The sequence below is a fragment of the Lycorma delicatula genome, chromosome 1, assembly GCF_047948215.1.
Source record: "Lycorma delicatula isolate Av1 chromosome 1, ASM4794821v1, whole genome shotgun sequence".
NCBI classification, from domain to species: Eukaryota; Metazoa; Arthropoda; class Insecta; order Hemiptera; family Fulgoridae; genus Lycorma; species Lycorma delicatula.
The window spans coordinates 117,340,930-117,362,371 of NC_134455.1; the positions used below are offsets into that span (position 1 = coordinate 117,340,930).

General features: G+C 29.1%; 1 protein-coding gene and 1 pseudogene across 2 annotated transcripts; one reads left to right on the forward strand and one right to left on the reverse strand.

The window, feature by feature from the left end:
• Positions 1-2,054: 2,054 nt before the first annotated feature.
• LOC142321631 (uncharacterized) lies at positions 2,055-20,469 on the forward strand. 2 transcript variants are annotated; one of them, XM_075359886.1, is made up of 4 exons: positions 2,055-2,419; positions 9,418-9,540; positions 11,240-11,487; positions 18,270-20,469. In XM_075359886.1, the coding sequence occupies exons 1-4, from the start codon at positions 2,330-2,332 to the stop codon at positions 18,694-18,696; spliced, it is 888 nt and encodes a 295-aa protein (XP_075216001.1). In that variant the 5' UTR covers positions 2,055-2,329; the 3' UTR covers positions 18,697-20,469. The 2 variants fall into 2 exon arrangements, with proteins under 2 accessions (XP_075216001.1, XP_075216008.1); XM_075359893.1 differs by lacking the exon at positions 9,418-9,540.
• LOC142318509 (uncharacterized) lies at positions 7,999-9,391 on the reverse strand (annotated as a pseudogene).
• Positions 20,470-21,442: the final 973 nt, after the last annotated feature.

The following is a 21,442-nucleotide window of genomic DNA, read 5'->3' on the forward strand; positions in this document are numbered from 1 at the left end:
AAACGTCTTTATATGAAACCCAAGCTGCACTTTCTAAATTATTTAACATTGAGTTAAATACATCATCTTTGACCAACTCTCTTATTTAAAGACCAACAAATATTCCTTCTTTAATTTTTCCTTCACTTACATTCGGAAGTTTCTGCTTGATGTACAAAAATCCAGGACTATCCTTCTTCATTGCTTTTATAAAATTTTTCATTAGCCCTAGCTTGACATGGAGAGGTAATAAAAATATTTATTTTGGGCTCAACTAAGGGCTCATGAATAATATTTTTCCCATTTGGAGTTAAGTTGTCTCGTTTCTTCCATTCTTTAACATGTCTATTCCTAGCTGGGCTGTCCCATTCGCAAAAAACAACAAAAAAAACATGTACTTAGTATAGCCTAACTGCATGTCTAACAAAATTTCTATAACTTTGAAATCATCACATATGTTCCAGGTGTATTTTTTATAATTTATTTTTTCAAAAACGTCTTTCATCACATCGTAAATTTCTTTCAAATTAATACTATAAGTGATGGGTATCGAAGGATATTTTGTTACTGTTGTGTGGTAGAATCACTTTTAAACTATTCTTGAACTAATCTATGAAAAAGTGCCAGTCCTCAGAATTATGAACTCGTCCTAAGTGCAACATAAGCTCATCAATATTTGTGCAATAAACCAAATTATTTTCATCAATAAAGTACTGAGAAAGTTCTTTTTTCGGCTTCGAAAGTCTGAAACTTTTGTATTTTTTTGAAGTAGATTCCAACCTTGCAGTCTTGATCCTCACAGTTCAGCTTGATTTTCTGATAAATTTAAATCCCCAACCAAGTCATTTAATTCACCTTGATATAAGATAAGGTTTACTGGAAGATAATTCAAAATCATTGTCTTCTTCAGTACTGCCTGATTCTTCATCGCTGCTTTCGAAACATATATTCACAGGTGGTAATAATTTCACTGCAAGGTACAAGCCTGATTGCAGACTGCAATGAAGGGTATTTTACAGTATGCTTAGATGTTTTATAGAAATTCCAGACAAACTTGTTAAACAAAAGTAACAATCGGTTACATGATCCTTTGGTTCATGTTAAACCACAGGTACACCAAATGGCAAAGCCTTCCATGTACCCTTCAGCCATACTTTTAAATATACAGAACAATTAGTGCATAGTGTATGAGGAGCTCACATCTTATCCTTTCACCACTTTTACACTGAAAGTACAAATGAAATGCTTTTTTAATTAAAGGTGTAATGTTTTTTTCTATTTGATTTTACGGTAAACTCACCACATACATAACAAAAGGCATTCACATCATTTACAGAATTTCGAGGCATTATGACACTGCACTGTTAACAAACTTAAGACAACAATAAGGCTGAACAAAATTAATTCATTCTTAAATCCAGTGCTTATCACAGCTGTATTTTCAGCTACATGTTTTGATCTGCACATACATGATTAATCTTACCCATGTGACAAGATTAAGTATCAGATATCAGTATTAGATATGTCATAATATGTGACTATGATATGATTTAATTCTTTGTCTAGTGTTGTTTATTTGTAGCTTACAAATTGTGTTAACAAAGTTAAACAATAAAAAAAATTGTGCTAATAAAATAATATAGGAGCTTAAAATGCTAACTATATGTTGAAAAATGAAGTAATCTTTAATTAAAATTTAAACATTTTTCAAAAATGGTGGGTGATAGAAAGATTCTGAGTTCATATTCGTTTTCAGCATCAAATAACAGATTAAAATCATGTATTGCAGGTAAGGAAACAAAAATTATGTTTATCAGTGTAATTTAATACAATTAAAAAACACATCAGTAAAAATAGTTATTACTAAATGCGAAAATTGAAATGATACTAATAAGTGGAACGCCCCAAAACGTGGCCGATATTGCTGAGTGTTGTTGGGAGATAAGTGTAAAAGAACTGCTGTATTCATATTTCGAACAAACTGATCAGATCGTATGTCAGTTTCTCTTAGAACATATCAACAAAGTGAGTTTCTCTCATCGACAAAGTAAATCGGCTCGCAGTTCATATTTAAGAACGTCATTCAAGAGCTGACTATCCGGAGTTGTTACTCCCTCGAAACTGCACTCAGCTGGTGTTAGTGGAGAGGGAGTTTTGTATATGAAGGTTGGCTGTCTGAGCAGATTAGGAATTTTGTAGTTAGCTGCTGCAATATGCGGTTGGGATAGAGTTAGAATATAGTGCAATTTCTCACAAGCACGTTTCAATACGTAGTATTACTGTTTCGACGTGTATTTGTTTGTTGTTTGGGTAAATTTTAAATTAAAATAAACTTTTGTTACCGAACAGTATGGGGAACGACAAACTTCAAGGAGTAAACCAAGAAAATATTTGCGATGTTTTGCAAGCTTTAAAACGAGACTGGCCATCATCAATACATGTAAGATTTTTCATTATTATTCTTTTCATAAGCTTTTATTTAACTTGCTCTAGTTATAATCAAATCTTGCAACTGCTATATCTTTTGATCTATCGTATGAAAATCAATGAAATTTGGTACACGTATGTAACTTCGATGACAATACAATACTACGGTGTTAGAATTTGGATATGACCCCCCCCCCGCATCCCCTACGCTAAATTCATGCATGTCGCTGAAAATTGTTATTTCTCATGAACTATCGTATGAAAATCAATGAAATTTGATTCATGTATGTAACTTCGATGACAATACAATGCTACAGTGTCGGCATTTTGATATGACCCACCCCCAACCCACACGCTAAATTCATGCATGTTGCTTAAAATTTTTATTTCTCATCAACTATCGTATGAAAATCAATGAAATTTGGTACACGTATGTAACTTCAATGTGTAAAAATAAATATTTTTACTTTTTTTTTAGTCTTAATAAAGAAAAAAGATTTTATTTAACTCGCTTTAGGAATAATCAAATCTTGCAACTACTATATCTTTTGATCTATCGTATGAAAATCAATGAAATTTGGTACACGTATGTAACTTCGATGACAATACAGCATTACGTGTCGGAATTTGATATGACCCACCCCCACGCCTCCACGCGCTACCCCTACGCTAAATTCATGCATTTAGTTGAAAATTGTTATTTCTCATGAACTATCGTATGAAACGTATGAAAATGATTGAAATTTGGTACACGTATGTAACTTCGAGTGTAAAAATTAATATTTTTACTTTTTAGTCTTAATAAACAAACAAACAATATTCAGATATAAATATTATTAAGAATATATTTTTTTTTATGTAAAAGGTTTATTGTTCATTAAGGCAAAAAAGTAAAAAATAAAAACAAATACAAAAAAAATTACAAAAATATATTTGATTATGTATAAAAAATTATTTTTTAAAAAAGCTTTTATTTAACTCTATATTTTCATTACTTTTAATTTTAAAATTTAATAATTATTACATTTATTTATTGGTTATTTATTAGATATTTATATAATTTATTTTTTACTCTTCAGTACATTTTTATATTTGTTAATATATTATATTTTTTTGTTTGAAATTCTCAATTTGATTTAATTCTTATTTTTTACTTTTTATAGGGTTTTTCTAATTTGTTTCCTTTTTTTTATTAATGTTAATATTAATATTAGTTAAATAAAAGCTTTTTTAAAAAATAATTTTTTATATGAAATCAAATATATTTTTGTATTTTTTTTTTTTTGTATTTTAAAAAAAAATGTAATACGAATTGGTATTATAATCAAACATCGTCTACTATCGTTTACGTTTGTTGTGTTTTTTACTTAAATTTACCGCTTGAAACTACGATATAATTTTGAAAACTTGTTTAAGGTTTAGGTTTTCAATTTATTTTTCAGCAAAACTAGAATTTCTTCATTTAATTAAATTTAGGTAGTTCATTTATATCTTAAGTTGTAGATAAAATATAAATTATTTTAACAATACTTCTAAATTAATAGTTATTGTATAGACTTGCATTACTTAGGTACTCTGTTGTTAAGCCTTGTAGTTTTCTCACAAACTTTAAAATCCTTCTTCAATAGCGTTAAGTTTTATTGAATAATTAATTGGTCCATTAGTGGAACTCCGTTTTACAGTGAAAATTATTCTCCACTTATTAAATAAATGATTAGTGTTTTCCTTTTACGATTATAATAAATCTTTATTAAATTGACTAATTTTTCACGTTTTCTTCATTTTTCTTTAAATCTTTTAATAACATATTGAAATAATATTTTAAAGCTAGTTTGTAGTTATTAAATACTATTGATCCATTTAATACCCGAAATTGATCTTCAGAATCATTATTATGTGTCTATATCCATTGACAAGTATTATACAAGAAAGTACAAATTTTAATTATGTTTAGTTCATAATATTTTTGAAGTTTTCCAAAATTGTTAGAAATGTTGCAATGAACTTGTTTTTGGTATTTCAAAATTTTATTAGGAAGGGTTTAATGATATAATGTGACTCCATTTCTCATTCTATCCCAATTAGCTGGATAAATTAGTTGTGTATTAACTTTGCAATGCTTTTCAGTTGGGTTAAATTTTTTACGAGAGTAAATAATGTGACAAAAGTAGGAGTAAACATAAACACTGAGTAAAGACTTAATTATTATGTATCAATGGGTATTTTTTATTACCTGAGAGGCAAATTTACTGAAGTAATTGCAGTTTAATGTTAAGAAAGACTTATTTTATTTAAGTATTTTTTGAAATCTTGTCTGTTATTTGCTTGCTATTGAGTCCAGTTCCTGCTGTTTGCCTCGAGCATTGCCTAAACACTATTGAGTCATTAAATAGAATCAACAAAAAGTAATTTGCTTTTTCACAAATGCATTGCAATTTCTCTTCATTGTCTGTGCTATGCTTGAACCAACAATAATATTGAATTGTTGGATGGTTCTCTTACTGAAGAGGATGCAGTAGTTATTCTACAACAGAAAGAATTGTTCTGTAATTCGTATTGTTCTGCTAACAGGCACAAGATGATTTCACAGTGGAGCTGTGAAGAGAGACCTGCCAAGAATATAAACCAGTTCACCAAAGTAAGTTTGAGATATTCAGACTACTCTTCAGAACAATAAGTATGTTTATATGTTGCTGGTGGACTAGTACAACAGTTTGTTAAAGGTTAAATTGGGTCAATTATTTAAAAGTGGTCTGTTCTTTAGCCCTTTTTAAGTAATTATCAATGTGAATTAGAGTCCCAAATTTAACAGTTGAATTAGATAGAAGCATGTTTTTTAAATTTTTTATGGAAAAATAATTTTAGAAGGATATTATCCCAGCGGTGTGTATTTGGAGGGTACTCCTGGTGCAAAACAAAGAATTTCTTCCTTAGCACAGTTTAATATGACTTTGTAGTGCTACGTTTTATTATTATCAAGGAACATATAAATCCAGGATTCATATCTGATGAGTGGTATGCATTCCAAGACAGTTCAGTCACCTTTAACTGTCAACTACCAATATAATTTTGTGAGTCTTTTAACAGAGAACATTGAAGGAATAGAAAGAATTTTGTGCATCTTTACAAACAATAAAACAAATTTGAATGAGGAACAATCAAACTCACAAATGATGCCTCTAAGTTCATATGGTGAAGATGGCAGATAAAAGATAATCTTTATCTGAATTTTATCCAGTATTTTTTCAAAAATACTGGAGACTTTTAAAGATCATTAGCCTCCATTTTATTTGAATTTAAATAAAAAATAAAAATTTATAGTAAAAAAAATTAGGTGGATGAATTTTATGAATGAGAGAGTAACTGATAGTGTATGGAGAATGGACGGATATAGTTTTGCATGGTTCTATGTTGTTAGTGATGTGGGGTGAGTGGGGGAACACTACGGAAATTGGACTTGGACTCAACAGTGGTAGACAATTAACAAAAAAATATGATCTCTTTTTATGCAAATGGTGTTAGTAATGTAACTTTTGTTGATCACTTGTAATTGTGTAACTAGATCACAAAATAACTAGTAAAAGTTAATGTTAGTATATCATTAACATCAAAAGATGTTTTATACATAGTTTGTTATATGTTTGATTAATTTCCAGTATTACAGATTTTCTCATTTTATTTAAACTTTATTTACATATTATTTTTATTCAAATGTAGGAACCAATTCAAAATATTACTTTTGTATCATATTAGATATATCTAAAGTTAAAGTGTGCTCAGACATGTGTAACCACTATAGAAAAACCAACTGGTTTCTTGTGTTAGTTAATCTACTTCTTATGGTGGCTGGGAGTGTGTGTTAAAATGACCCTGATTTAAATCTGGTTTTCTGTTTTGATGGGAAGAAAGTAGAAGTGTGTTATAGTGTAAAGTCTTAAGATACTTCCAAATTAAGAAATTTGTGCTTGTCTGTTATACAGTGTTCAATTTAAAAGAGGCTTTTTCACTTAGTTTAATCTATAAATATTAATTTATTAGCAAACACTTACATAATGGTTTGTAGAAGATGTTGAAAGTGATGTCTATCCACTTCTAGCATTTATCAACACATTTTACGGTGTTCCTGGTTACTCTTGTTAGCTGTAATCTGTCTATTTCCTGGATGGCATTGATAATGTTTTTTTTGCAACTCCTGTAGGGTGTGTGGATTACTCCTATAAACAATTTCTTTTAAGTAACCCCACAGAAAGAAACTTGGACTAGTCAGATCAGGGGATTTTGGTGGCCGCAATCTTTTAGAAATGATTCTTTCACCGAAAAAATCCTGTAGCATCTCTATAGCAGAGCAAGCTGTATGGCAAGTAGCACTGACCTGTTGCAACCAGCAGTCACACCCATCCTCTTGCAGTAAGGCTATGAACTGTTGGATAATTTCTTGGTAGACAGCAGCATCCACAGTTTTTTTAAAAAAACAAGGGTCCTATTATTCATTGCTTTGAAACACACTATACACCTTTTTTTGTGGGTTTAGGGGGGATTTAAAGAAAATGTGCGGGTTTTCAGTACCCCAGCTCTTGGTGGGTTGTTTATTAACAACCCACCAAAGTAGAAAACATGCTTTATCTGTGAAAACGTTTATTTTAAAATGCCAGTATTGCCTAATGAATTTCTTGAACCGTTGACAGTAGTGACCTTCTAGCATAATCATTATTAGACAGCTCATGGAAAACCTACATTTGATACGGATAACATTTCTACATTCTCCTCATTGCAGTATGAGCTGAATCTTGTGAAATATTCTTTTACCAACTTAATCGCCTCCTAATGTCTTGTACGGCCTGCAACATTAAAACACCTGTGTCGGGCATGTTTCTGATCTAACACCAAACCTGTTTCATGAAATTTTTTAACAAACTTCTGAATAACACTTTTCACTGGTGCTTGTTTTTCAAATTTCTCCTAGAACTTTTGCCAACACAAGATGACATTTCATTTCTAATTAAGTTTCTATCTTGAATACATGTTCATAAACTGTAATAAATAACACATGATTATGCAACCTTGTTCAAAAGCCAATGACTGACACAGACTGACATTACTCAATTGTGCCAGCAATAAAGACTCCTTCCTATTCCAGCTCTAGTTGAACCAATATCTTCAACATTATTTTATCCATCTCACACCAATAGCAAAAGACCACCCTAAATGGCCATTATGGTGGCCTATTTAGGTCACCCTAAATAATTTGTATTTGACAGAGGAGTATGGTTATTAAAAGAATTGCTTTTAAAAAAATAATATATAGCAATATATAATATATATATAATATGTATCAATATATATGCAGTGTTCAACTTAAATGAAGCCCCCAACGCTCAGTACTTAATACTAAATGCATGTTTACAAGTATAACTCAAATTTTTCTATTCTACTTTCATAATCAGGATCATTCTTCCTTGTTGAAGGATCTTTGTTGAGGAAATGTGTGCATATAAAAAATCTTGAAGAAAGTTTTTGTAGAAGAAGTTGCAAAAGATGAAAAGTTGATGTTTGTAAAGGAAGAAAAATCATTGTGATGCAGAATGTATCTCTTCAGGTGATTTTTTCTTCCTCTTCATCTTTACCTGCTTCCAGCATAATTTGTGCCATATTTGCCTTAACCGCTTTTGATACATTATCATCAAATAAATATAGAGCCACAGTTTCAGAAACCAAGTACCAGAAATGCTTGGGTAATGTTTTTGCAACAGTCTTACTGATTTCTGGATCTATATCTTGATAATTTATCAATTGACACATTAGTAGGAAATCACGATAAGGTGCTTTAATTGCTTCTGATGAAAGAAACTAGGCTCAAATGTACACTCGAGCAAGAACATATATATATTCTTAAAGAACTCTTCTCCCTATGAGATAACTGGTATTGATTTTGAAACAGGTATATCTTGAATATATAAATTGCTTTTGACATCCATCTAGCCTGTTTTATAGCTCCTGGTATACGAAACGATATCCTTTTCTCCGGAATGCCGCAAAGAAAGATAATCGTTAACTCCAACAATTCTTGGTAATCATCTCGCTGTTTTTTCTGCGTAGAAAGATGGTATTTAAGAAATCCAAGAATGGTAGAGGGGACATCATCAGACATTTCATTGCTACCAGTCATATAAATGTTCTTGTCGAGTTTTGTTCAGATTTCTCTACATTTTTTTAAAAGCGCCATTCTAGACTAGAAGTTGCACCCATCAGTGAGTTGAAACAGCTCCTCAAACTAACTCAAAAATGTGATGACAGCAAGGGAGGTACAATAGGTTATAATTGAACAATTTTTCTAGATTTTTGCAGGCACCATTTACTTGAGCTGTGCTGCTTGCTGTTGTTTCACAGCAAAGTGCCTGAATTTTGTTGGTTAATCCCACTTCTCCACTGCATGGTAAACAGCCATGACTTGCTCTTCTTCTACTGAAGATGTTTGGATTTCAAGGATCAGGGACTTCCAACAATTGCTACTTGCCTTGAAAAGTTACTATTATTGCCAGTCTATCAACCTTTTCAACATCTGTGAGTCCTGTGTGTTAGTGTTTATAAATAAAATAAATAAAAAAATATGTATATATCATAGACATTAGATAGCATAGACAGTTGTTTATCTGAAACAATGACTTTCCAGATGAATGTTTCAAAACTTTATGGTCATTGAGGGTCACTTTGCAGCTGTCTGATTGAGCTAAAATTTTCCACAGATCGGTTTTTTGTTGGTTGGAACAAGATTGGGAGGTGGATGCTTAACTTTTAAAAATTTGAAAAATAAAGGCTACCCTAAATATAAATATATTTATATATATATTCCTACAAACTGTATATATGTATAAGCATATATAAATATGCATGTACGTATGTATAGTAAATTTTTTTGTTGTATGCTTCACAATAATTTAAAAGGATTTTAAATTATTGCAATTATTCACTGGATTGATGGTAACATGATTATTTTAATCTTTCTTTTTGCAGATATACTATTTTATCTGGATTCAAGTGGAATGGTTAAATACTAATTCAAACTTGAAAAGTATTAAAGTGTATCGTTATGGAAAACCAGGGGAGGAATTATTTGTTGCATCAGTACATTATCTGGTAAATTAACTTATTTTATGGGGATTTATGTTATTTAATGTAGGTATATTTCAGAAAGCAACCTCTTGACTTCAGAAAATTATAGTAGTTAAACTTTTTAAAGATTTCATTCTGTAATACGAATACATTACTGATGATACTTATTTTTTATTATTCATTTGAGTTTTCTTTCATTTTGTTATTTTTTCTTTATATTCAGCGATATTGTTTAATCTTGATTTATTATTTGCATCTGATGACTTTTTTATCAGTTTACTTCAGTTGCTGATAACAATTAGTAGTGTAGTATCTTGAATACAAAGGACATACTATATTAAATTGTACTTTCTGCTTGAGGAGAATGGGAATTGTGAAATTACAAATCCATAAATTGTGTAATAAGTTAAAATAGAATATCTGTTTTTTGAATAATTTTCTAAGGGCTTGGTGATTATTTATCTATTTTTCTAGTTTTATAAGTTTCAATTCAATCTTTTATGGAGAACACCTTTTAACCCGGAGGATTTATAGACATCTTTTATGTACAAAACAATTAGTACTGTGATTCTAAAAATTTCGGTTTTCAGATTTCAATGGAAATATCCATTTTGATCATCTCTAAATCCATTTTGATTAGTTTCGGCGTGACATCTGTACGTTTGTACATATGTATCTCGTATAACTCAAAAACAATTAGCCGTATGATGTTGAAATTTTGGACTTAGAACTGCTATAAAATCTAGCTATGCACCTCCCTTTTTTATTGCAATTGACTGGACCAAAAGTGTTCAAAAAAGCCCAAAATCCAAAAAAAGATTGGATTTTAGACTTTTTCTTAACTGCAGTTTATGAAAGTTTGAAAGTATCAATGAAAGTTTGAAAGTTTTTCAACGATATATTATAAGTTGTACTTATTTTCATTGATTCTAGAGTTATAGCCAAGTGAAATTTTAATTAATGAAATATTTGGATCTTAGAAGGGGAAGGCACATCAGTTGGAATCAGCCTTCATCTTCTTTTTTTTAATTTAAATATATTGGTTTATTAATAATTATAATCCTCTGATTGTAAAAAAAATTACAATAAATAATAATTCAATAATAATAAAAAAAAAATATCAGAAGTTATTAGCGAAATAAAATTTTATGTACTTTTCATTTTAAAAATATATATATATATAATTTAATAGGCGTAAAGGAAGTCGTGTGTGCCCACGTAAGATTTTTTTTTAACCAACTTACATTTATTTTTATTTTTTATACTGCTAATGTAAATTTCATACTGCTTTTCATAATGCAGTTTTTTGGTATCCTTGATGCTAGAATTTATATGAAAATTTTGTCACTCACTTAAAAAAATTGATCCTGCAATTCAGAACCTACAAGGTAAAAAAAAATTCATATTCATGTCTGTATTTGTTGATGTAGAACTAACTCATAACCCTACAGAAAATAATGTGTTTAAGGGCACAGAAAAGCCTTCATATTTTGACATTTTACAGTAATTTATATAATATATCAGATTCTTAGTATACATATTTAAATTCTTTTTGTTCAGTGACTAAACATTTTTTTTTATAGTTTGTTTTGATTTTTAAAATTAAGCAATTTAAATATAAAGATTTTTTTGTGGATTTTCATATGCTATGAACAACCAATAATCTAGGTGACTTAAACTTGTTAATAAAAATTAAAATTAATTTTTAACTTTTAATTTACAGCGTAAAGACACAATGATGAATCGTGTTATGATACATTCACAAATTAAAGATGATGAAAAGGTAAAACAGTTACTCTTGGAGACTGATGGAATTAACTGGTCACTATGTCCTGAGTTTGAGGCTGTAATTGAAAAAGATATTCCTATTATTAAGGAAATATGCAAGGTAAAGGACAAACCTTGTTTTGGTGATGGGTTATTTAATCAAATGTGGCTCCCTCCTGAGAAGCAGCAAGCTATAACAATAAGGTAAAAGATACTTTCTGATGTTATTAATTACATTTAGTCAGTAGTTTTATAAATTTGTTGGTTATGAGTTTAATAATCCATAGAATTCCTTAATTTTGCAAAATGAGGATATTGCTTCCTCCATTTTTTATCAAAATCTACTACTGCTACTACTAGCTGACTCATCTTCAGTAGAAGCAATATAAATAAGTTTAAAATGAACTGCCAATAATTTCCTATCTTTATAAAATACATACCTAAAACTTATTTTATGTACTATACAAAGCTGATGCTCTGCTTTTGGATATACTTCTGCAATTGCCTCAGACATTGCTGTTAAATTATCATTACGAGCAGTTAATATAACTGTCACTCCTTTATTCTTTAATCCAGTAAAATTACAAAGCCAAAATTTAGCTCCTTCATTTTCACTGATCCACAATCCTAAAACATATTTTCTCCCAGATAATTTGACCAACATATACTGACTTATTAATTATTTGTTAATCTTGTCTTATTTTAACTACTAAACAGTCAAAATATACTGACTGAAGATCTGCGTTGCCAAATCTTTACTTCATCCATTACTTCATTTGTAATCCCATTGATTAAATTTTCACTGATTTCAGTTCCATATAATTATTGTAATTGGATCTTAATATCAGATAAGTTCATTCCCTTAGCATATAGAGATCAGATTAGATCAGATTACCTTCTGATTCAAATCTGATTGTAGTTTGATTCTTTGATACAATTATAAAGTCAAATTTACTAGCTCTACCTCATGGGATGCTTAATTCTATTTTACCATTCTTAGTTACCAAGTTCTTGTTAAAACTATCATTTCTGCTGTTCTCAGTTTCAGCTCTATAATATTTGCTATAACCTAAGTGTTCTGATATCTCACTTGCAAAGCTCACTCTAGAATATTTTTACTTAAGTCCTTGATTAAACCATTCTGGCTAAGTACACTCTTTGAACCTGTCCCTCCTACCAATATATCTATTGCTTCATTTATTTTTTGTTCTAATCAAATTTCATTTTTATTACCTATATTTTTATTATTTTTAAATATAGGCTCCATTACAATTTATACAATCTTTGAAAAAGATTTTTTTTTGATAAGATAATTTAAAGAAAAAGATTTATTATTGAATCCATTTTTGGCTACATGAAAGAGAATTTTAATATTACTCCTTCTAGTCATCATCGATCACCTATTAATTTCTTTACTTTCCTATTTGCTGCTATTATCATTTACCAACTTAAATCTAATAAACCTTGCATCTCTTGTTCATAATCAGGGTTATTTAACTTAAAAAGAATCTTTAGTATATCAGTATATATTGAGGTATGTTAAGTCCTGTAAAATTGAACAAAACATTAATATATTAATAATAGTGTAGTTTCAAACAGCAATAGATTTTTTAGTTTTTATTAGTTTCTGCTTTTGTTGTTCTATGTGATTCTTACTGATTTAATTATGTTTTTTTTTTATTAGAGGTAATATTGCTGTCTGTTTTTGTATCTGTGTTTGTATGGATGATGACAGTGGTATCATATAAACGGGATAAGTACACATTGTTGATCCTAATTAAAATATAGATGAAAAGGAAATTCACTCCTTTTACACAAAGAGTGCCAAAATTGAAGATTGTTGATGTCCTGAATCGATAAACCAGTAATTAAAAAGCATATTTTTTGCTACATCTATTGACATACTATTTTCAACTTCAGCTTTTTCCTTAGCTTTGCCGATCTGCATACCTGGCATCATACCTTTTTGAATTCCCTCATCAATATATTTATCAGCTATAGCTCTCGTAAGCTTAAGCTCTCGTAGCTCTTGATCTGCTTTGTTTATATGTTTTGATATTACTTAAGCAAGCTCATCTTGCGTGTCTTCTGATATCTTAGCATCATTTAATGTAAATGTTTGTATATTAAATTTGCTTTGTCTATTTCTATACTGTACCAAAATCTTTCAATTAAACTCTCCCAAAGCATTAAGATATCTCTATCCTTGATATGTTAAACACTTTATTTTTATAAATATTAATGGACAGTCATTACAGTCTATCAACCGTTTACTACATTCTACACTGCATAATCCACGATTGCTCCATTTTGTCTCAATCCCTCTTCTCCTTATGACCTCATTTATTTTTGGAAGTCTTGCAGAATCCATTCTTTTTAGGTTACCATACCATTGCAATTGTTTTCATTCAATGGCATCTATAATCCCTGAGTTGAGTTTCATTCCTTTTCTTATGACCTTATAAGAAATGATTTTGTAAATCAACAAGTAAATATTCATTGCCCATTAGATCCCTTGCTTGGTTTGGATTATGAAAAAGCTCCCATAAGCTTTGTATATACTACAGTAGGACATATTAGGGGAAGTTTTCTTTCTTCTTTTTTGTGTCTCTCGCATATACTGCCAAAGCCTAAATGCTATCTAGTATTCACAACTAGACTGATACTCTGTAAGAATGTAAATGTAAGCTTTTTCATTGTCCTCGTCCTTTCTATTTTATCTTTGTTGTTATTGTATTTTCCATCTGTTATGTCTTGATCTTGTTTTAAGGATGCAGAATAGATAATATCACTTAATATTTTTTTTAAAGTCTCTGTAACAAAGCTTTCTTTCTCTACTACAATACTATTTAGACCAAATTTACTTTTAAAGTTCTCTGGTAAATAGTGTTCCAGGAATTCATGAGCAGCAACTGGATCACTCACTACGTTTTTAAAAATCTCATCATGCCTTGGTCTTTATTACTTAGTACATTAAGGATATGTGCTAACTTAGATGAGCAGTATCTAACTGATGCCACTCTAAATTACTCTCAAAATGCTTATATGTATTTTCTGAATTCTTGCTGCTCTTTAACTTATTTAGTATATTTTACGTGCTGAATACTTCATGTTTCTCGCCTTCACCTACTTACCTCTTTAATTTTGATATTAGTCCTTGCTCTTTTTGCTTTAAAGCATCCTCCACTAGCTTTTTAAATTCACTGTTGAATATTTCATATGCGATATTTCCATTTAATTCTACAAAAAACTGCTGATCTTTTTCTAAAGCTGCAAAAATATTGGACACTTTTTCATTCTGCAATCTCATGCTCAATTTGTTTAGTATGTGATATCAATTGATGATGATGCTGAAGTATGGTCTCTTACTGCATTTAACTTCATTTCCTGCTTGAGCGTTTCTCTATGCTCAAATATTGCTACACCTTCTTTTAGATTATTATTTTGTACTTTATCTTTCCAACACTTATGTTCTTCATGTACCTGATTTACAATCTTGCTTTTATCACTAGCATCTAGCTTATATCTGTCACTGAGCAAAGATACTGTACAGAAAGTAAGTTACATTCCCTCTATGAAACAAACGTATTGGTTGATGTTCTGCCTGTCTTTGGGTTCAACATCATTTCTTAACATATTTGGTTTATAATATATTGTGGAACGGTTAATTGATAACAATTCACATTGTCTTGTCTTTGGTAAATGATTGAGCTTGGGATCAAGACTTTTTCTATGTGATAAGTACAAGCTTTTTTGCTTTCCCACAGCCCAATCCTTCTCTACTGTAGCCTTAGTAAGCTCATCATTTTGCTCCCTCAATTTATTAATATCTTCCTTATATGCACTAACTGATTTTGCTGGTTTAAAGGCTATTACTGCATTTGGTAGAAATCTTTCTTCCAATTTTTAATAGTCTTAGTACTAATATGATATTTGGACATAAGTACAGATAGATATTGGACTATCCTCTTTTAATAACTTTATTTTTGTCTTCTCTTCACAGTTGAATACCTTGGCTTTATTTTTAGACAAATTGGACCATTACACACATCATGACCTATCAACATATTGAAATACTTCAAAAGTATGATCTCAATTTTGATAATGTAAAAATGGACAGGGCTATCAAATTCCTCTTGAAACATTGCGACAATAATAATCAATTATTATAAATAGCAACAACCACATTATGTCAATATACCTTGATGCTAATGTTGTTGTTAGATCCTTATTATTTTTTAACCCATTAAAAAATAATTTAAAATTAATGGATTATAGCAGATTCTGAGGAAGAATACTCCTTAGTATTCTTCCTTCCAACTTTTGAAACTTGTATTTTTATTAATTACATAACATATTTTTCAACATACTTCAATTTGAAGAATATTAAGGTTTAGGACAATAAATTTAAGGTTTAGGCTCACAATTACTCATAATTCTGTTGGGTATAATTCTGATACTTATTTTTATATTGATAGTGATTTTTAGAATTTTATAGTATTATATTCCATTAAAAATTTTAATCCCATTAATAATTATACTGTTTAAGTCCCTTTAACAATATGATAGACTTGTCAGCATATCAAGTTTCTTCCCGTTTTGTTCCTTCCTTGTCATTTTAGTTCATTCTTCTCTTTTTCCTTTAATATCTATATCAATATCAATAAAATTTAATGGTCTTTCTGTGTCTTTTGATCTTATATTACTGATTGAACATCTTTTTTTGCAATATATTTTTAAATTACACAATACTCAATATCATACTCATCTTCAGATTCTCTGGATTCTTCAGAAAATGATGCATGATTACTGATGTTTAAATTTTCTTCTAAATCATCAGGAACTTCATGTTTTACTTTTGCAATTCCATCTTCAAAACAGAATTACAACTAAAGATACCTTATGGCAAAAATGCTGCACCTTAAAGATATTTCATTGTTTATTGAAAACTTTATTCCATTTTTCTTCCTTATCTTACTGAAAAGTAGTCATGTAATATATTCAATTTCTTTTTGTACATGTTAACATAAAACTTATGCTAATAATTTCCGCTCAGCTGAAATGACCGCTTAATAAATATTTACTTGCAGGAACTAAGGTACAAAATTAACATTTTTTTAGTATCAATGTAGTCTCCATCATTATTGAGAGACTGTTCAGCCATGGTGCAAGTTTTGGTTTACCTTTGCTAAAGAAATCAGTTGACTATGTAATTAGCCATTTTGTAGCTTCATCTAAAGCTGATCATCAGAACATGTAAAACATTTATTTTTTTGCTGTTCTGTGAGCATCCTAACCATTCAGTTACTACAAAATATTTTGTAATTAGTGATATATGACAATTTCATGCAGTTAAGGTCATAAAATTTCAATTAAATTTAAATGAAATTTGAAAATTTAAAACCTCAGTCCATAAAGTTTTTTATTGACCCTACATATCAAGTAGGGTCACATAGTACATGTCAAGTATTATTCACCCAACACGGTTCACTACACTAGTATGCTGATGAATTTCACTACAGTGCATGTTACTAGCATTCCAAATATTAATTACAGTTCTGATTTCACAATTTAATCATTAATAGATGTTGGAATTTGTTAACTTTTACAGTTATATAACAAAAGCACTTGTACATAATTGATATGTATTTTTGATTCATTATAAATAAATGATACCAATAGAATACAGGACTTCCTTTGGGAAGTTACCCCTAAAAGACTAATCTGTGGATGAGCAGGAGTCTTATAGTTAGCAATAGAAACAGTTAAAATGGAAATTTGAAAATGTAATCATAGTATAACATAATAACTAATCTCGGTGAATAGAAGTGGAATAAATAAAGCAATTTTTGTTAAACAAATGAAAAAAGTAGTGATGTCTACAATGTCAGTAAAATTAAAATTTGGTTTAACTAATTACATGGTAAGATATAAAACATTTCTTATGACCAAACACTCCACATTCTATTCTGTTAAAATTTAAAATAAATGAATACCTCATTACCAACTTATTGCTGCTACACTAAGACCTTGGATGACACGTATGTATAAATTACTAATTCTAAATTTATACTACTAGTAATAGATAGATAACTTGGTTGGTCTTGTCATCTTGCCTCAGAAAGACATTTTATCACTCATTGTTTTTTATGAAATAAATGTTTGCAAAGGTTTTTAAAATCATAGTTGTAAACAATGTGTCAAATAAATATATTCCTATTATATTAATATTATAAAGAATACTTACTACTTTAATTAGTATATTCAGATTTTATTCATATTATATAGTAATGCCTTTTTTTTTTTTTTAATTTTGACTGTATGCATTCCTATTAATAGCTCTGAAGGTGCTGTATTTATGTTTATATTTTTTTGATAAATCCTGGTAATTTTTATAAGTGAAAAGGATAAGAATTTAAAAGCAGTTACTTAATGGGATTTTCTACAGCTTAATGCCCCCCTTTAAATTTGTTGGCCCAGCCAAAAACTTGGGAATGTAACATATCTTCACACATCCCAACCTGGATGTGCTATCTAGAAAACGTTTTACAGGGTTATGTGCTCATTCATGAAAACTTAACAGTAATATGTTGTACAATTAATAGGTCCTCTTGCTCTGATGATACTACTGAACAAAAAGACACGAATGCCAAGCGGCTGGAGCTCACCTCAATAATAAATATATGTATAATTGTAAATATTTAAAGTTCATTAATAATATAATATAATGACATGAATTTATTTTCAGTTTACCTTAGCAATATGTATCGTTTTGTTTTTAAAAAGTAAACCAACAACAAGAGGTCCAATCTGCTTTATGAAAATATAATTCTTCAGATGTCATTCAAAATGTACAAACATTGAACCCTGTTGTCCACTTTATATAGTTATATTTTTATTACAACAAATTTTGAGCTATACTCAGTGTTTATTTATCACTAGTTACAAGTCCGCTATTGGAGATATATTTCAACAATTTGTTTCAGTGTATCACTAGATATTTATATTGGAGATTTAACAGAGGAACATGTTCCTAGAGTGAATGACACTTGGCGTTATAAATTTACCGGATCTGAACAGTTAATTAGAGATGCGATTGTTTACAACAAAGGAATGGGTTTGTTCAGAAAAGCAGATGATAAGTTGTTAGCATGGAGTTTAATGCAACATTATGGTGCATTAGGAATGCTTTATACTGAAGATAATGAACGTGGGAAAGGATATGGAAAATTGATTTCGTTAGCCATGTCAAAATATGTTGTTGATATAGAAATTGATCCTTATGTGTGTGTTAGAGTGAATAATACTCAATCTTTCTCTCTATACAAAAAAATTGGCTTTGAGATCATAGATAAAGTTTCTTGGATTTTAACATCGAAAATGTATGATGTAATTCAATGTGATAAGATTTGATTTTATAACCTTTTAAATTGGGTAAATTGTGTCTGTTATGAGATGTTTTTTTTACTTGGGATTTCTAAATTATTTTTGTAATGTTGGTCATTTTGTATATTATAAATTACTGAGAGGTTCATCCCCCCTTGGCTACCTGCAGCTCCCAAAACTGTTTTAATAACAATAATAGTAAAAAAATATTTTCATTGACTTTTGCCAAACTAAATTTTTTCATTTGAAGTTTGATTGCCATCCTTCCATTTTCTTTATCTTTGAACGCATGCAACTGCCAACTCTTGTAGAAGTTAAGCAATCTAACTTCTAATAAGAAATCCAATTAGCTGAAATAAATGAATCTTATCTTAGTGCTTGATTACTAAAAAGAACAGAATTGTTCCTATAGATCTGACATTTCATTGCAGAATGAATACTGACTTACATCAAATGATTACAACAAGTACAGTTGTTTAGTGAAATAATTTTGTACATATCATTTTGAATGAACTTTATTTCTGAAATGGAACAGCCAAAAATTACTTACACTATTCTAGTCATGGATCAACCATTTTAAATTCACTAAGACTATAACAAGTGGCTTACTTTTTCTTTCCAGTTTTACATTGACAGTTTTTAAGTTTGGTATTACCTCTTGTTTCTTTACCTTTTTAAAAACCAAACTGATTATCTTTATTATTATTTCAGTTGTAATCTTTTTTTTTTCAATTAACATCTCTTATACTTATGAAGATATTTGATTAAGCATTATTAGTATTATTTACTTCCAGCAACTTTTCTGAAAATTTAGACTGCGATATATTTAACAGTATCCTGTAGACTATTTAATATAGTGTGTTTATCTATGAACCTTTTTTAATGTCCTTTGTGCTACATATTTCAGTAATCTCTGAGTTAAATCACCTACCAGTTAATTTTTTAAATGCATTTATTTGCACCTTCTTTTCTTAGTATTATTTCCATAATTATGTGGAAAGTGATTGATGATAAAGGAATTAAATTTTGAGTATCATTTATTAAATTATCTCTGTCTGAAGAGTTTCAGCAATACATTATTTATGGCTATTCATAATCTGTATGGAATATTGTTTTGTTTTCATTATGAAACAAAAGCTATATAGTACACATTTTTAGCTATTCCTAATCTAAGTATTAACAAAATAGTCTTTAAAAAAGCAAATGACTTATGTATTTATAAGTTACATTAGTTTAGAAAGGTTAATTGCCAAACTTCATTTCTTTGAATTGATTAAATTTCAGAAGTGGGGTGTAACTTTAAAAAACTTGACAAATGGCTTTTTATAATATTAAGATAATTCTTGAAATGCTATGTACTCTTAAAAAATGTGGTCAGATCTTACAAAAATTCTGTTAATAAATATAAATTTCTGTAACTTTAATTGCAGCTGCTGGTTTAGTTTTACAATAACCTATAATACTAATTGGCTCTTTTACTCCAAAACTGTTTTTTAAGTGTTACTTAAAGTTTAATTCTACTGCTATTACATTGCTTGTTAAGGTTTAGGTTCTAATTATGTTAATCTCTTAGTTATGTTCAATCTGAAATAAATATAGGCTCTGATATGATATTAAATACCATGTTATTATAAATGTGCCAATACAGTGCTGTGAGTCAGTAAAATTATTAAGTAATTGTTAGCTTTAATAATATTTTGTATATTTTTATTTGTAACATATTACTGAACATGAAATATACTTGTGATTAATATCTTGTACACTTTTTTCTTATATTATAATAAATGCATAATATTCTCATGATTTGTTATTTTTCTAGAATAGATCCCATTAGAAATTTTTCATAAACTGGGAAAATATATAGTTCAAGAAGAATAGCTGACAATAGATTATTATTGATAAGACTAGTAGCTTGTAGAGTAAATTATCGCTGATATTTGTTTCCTTCAATTAACATGAATGTTGAAGTGTTTTTTAATAAAAACTTCTTGTTTCATAATTTTTTGTCCTGAGTTTTTTTTATTAACATTACTGTTGCATTTGAGACTATTTATTATGTACTAACAAAAATGTAAAACTTGATTTTGTTCATGATTAAGCAGAATCTTTTGAGAATTACTTCGTATTTAAATCTTCATCTTGGTTTTGGAGTGTTGCTGTTTTGGCTTCATTTTTTAGGTAGTTAGATGTAGTAAAAGGGTTTTTGATTTCATTTATTTATTTAACATTAAAAATATTTTGCTAAAAATAAAATTCTAGTATGACAGTAAAGAAAATTAAATGAATTATTTTAATTAAAACAGGATAAATAATTACTATCTTAATGTTTACAGTACTCTCCTGCATGAACTACCACAATGTCATCTGCAATAAAGAAGTATTGAGGCATTAAAATTATAATGAAGAGTTTTATTTTATCTTAGTAATGTTTTAAAGATTACTAATTTAATTTCATAGGAAGTAAAACTACAAGTTTTAAATAGTTACATGAGACATATTTTTAAAGTAAGGCACGTTTTGAATGTGCCACCTACATATGAGATATAAAAAGTTGGTGCTGGCAGAGCTCAGTAATTTCAGTCAAGCTATTAGCAACAATAATCTAGTTATTTGCATTTATTCAATTTTACTTATTGATCCATTTAATGGTCCACCAAATGTGAAGTATGAAAGTGTTTTAATGGCAAAAAACAATTCTACAGTTGAAATTCACAAGGAAATTTGTATGTTTACAGGCTGAATATTATTAGTGATGGTAAAATAAGATAGTGTT

What these genes read in the sequence shown, in the direction of transcription:
- LOC142321631 (XM_075359886.1), top strand. Translation starts at nt 2,330, where the DNA reads ATGGGGAACGACAAACTTCAAGGAGTAAACCAAGAAAATATTTGCGAT. An exon ending in ACTGGCCATCATCAATACAT is followed by an intron (nt 2,420 to 9,417) that starts GTAAGATTTTTC and finishes TTCTTTTTGCAG; the next exon opens with ATATACTATTTTATCTGGAT. An exon ending in CAGCAAGCTATAACAATAAG is followed by an intron (nt 11,488 to 18,269) that starts GTAAAAGATACT and finishes AATTTGTTTCAG; the next exon opens with TGTATCACTAGATATTTATA.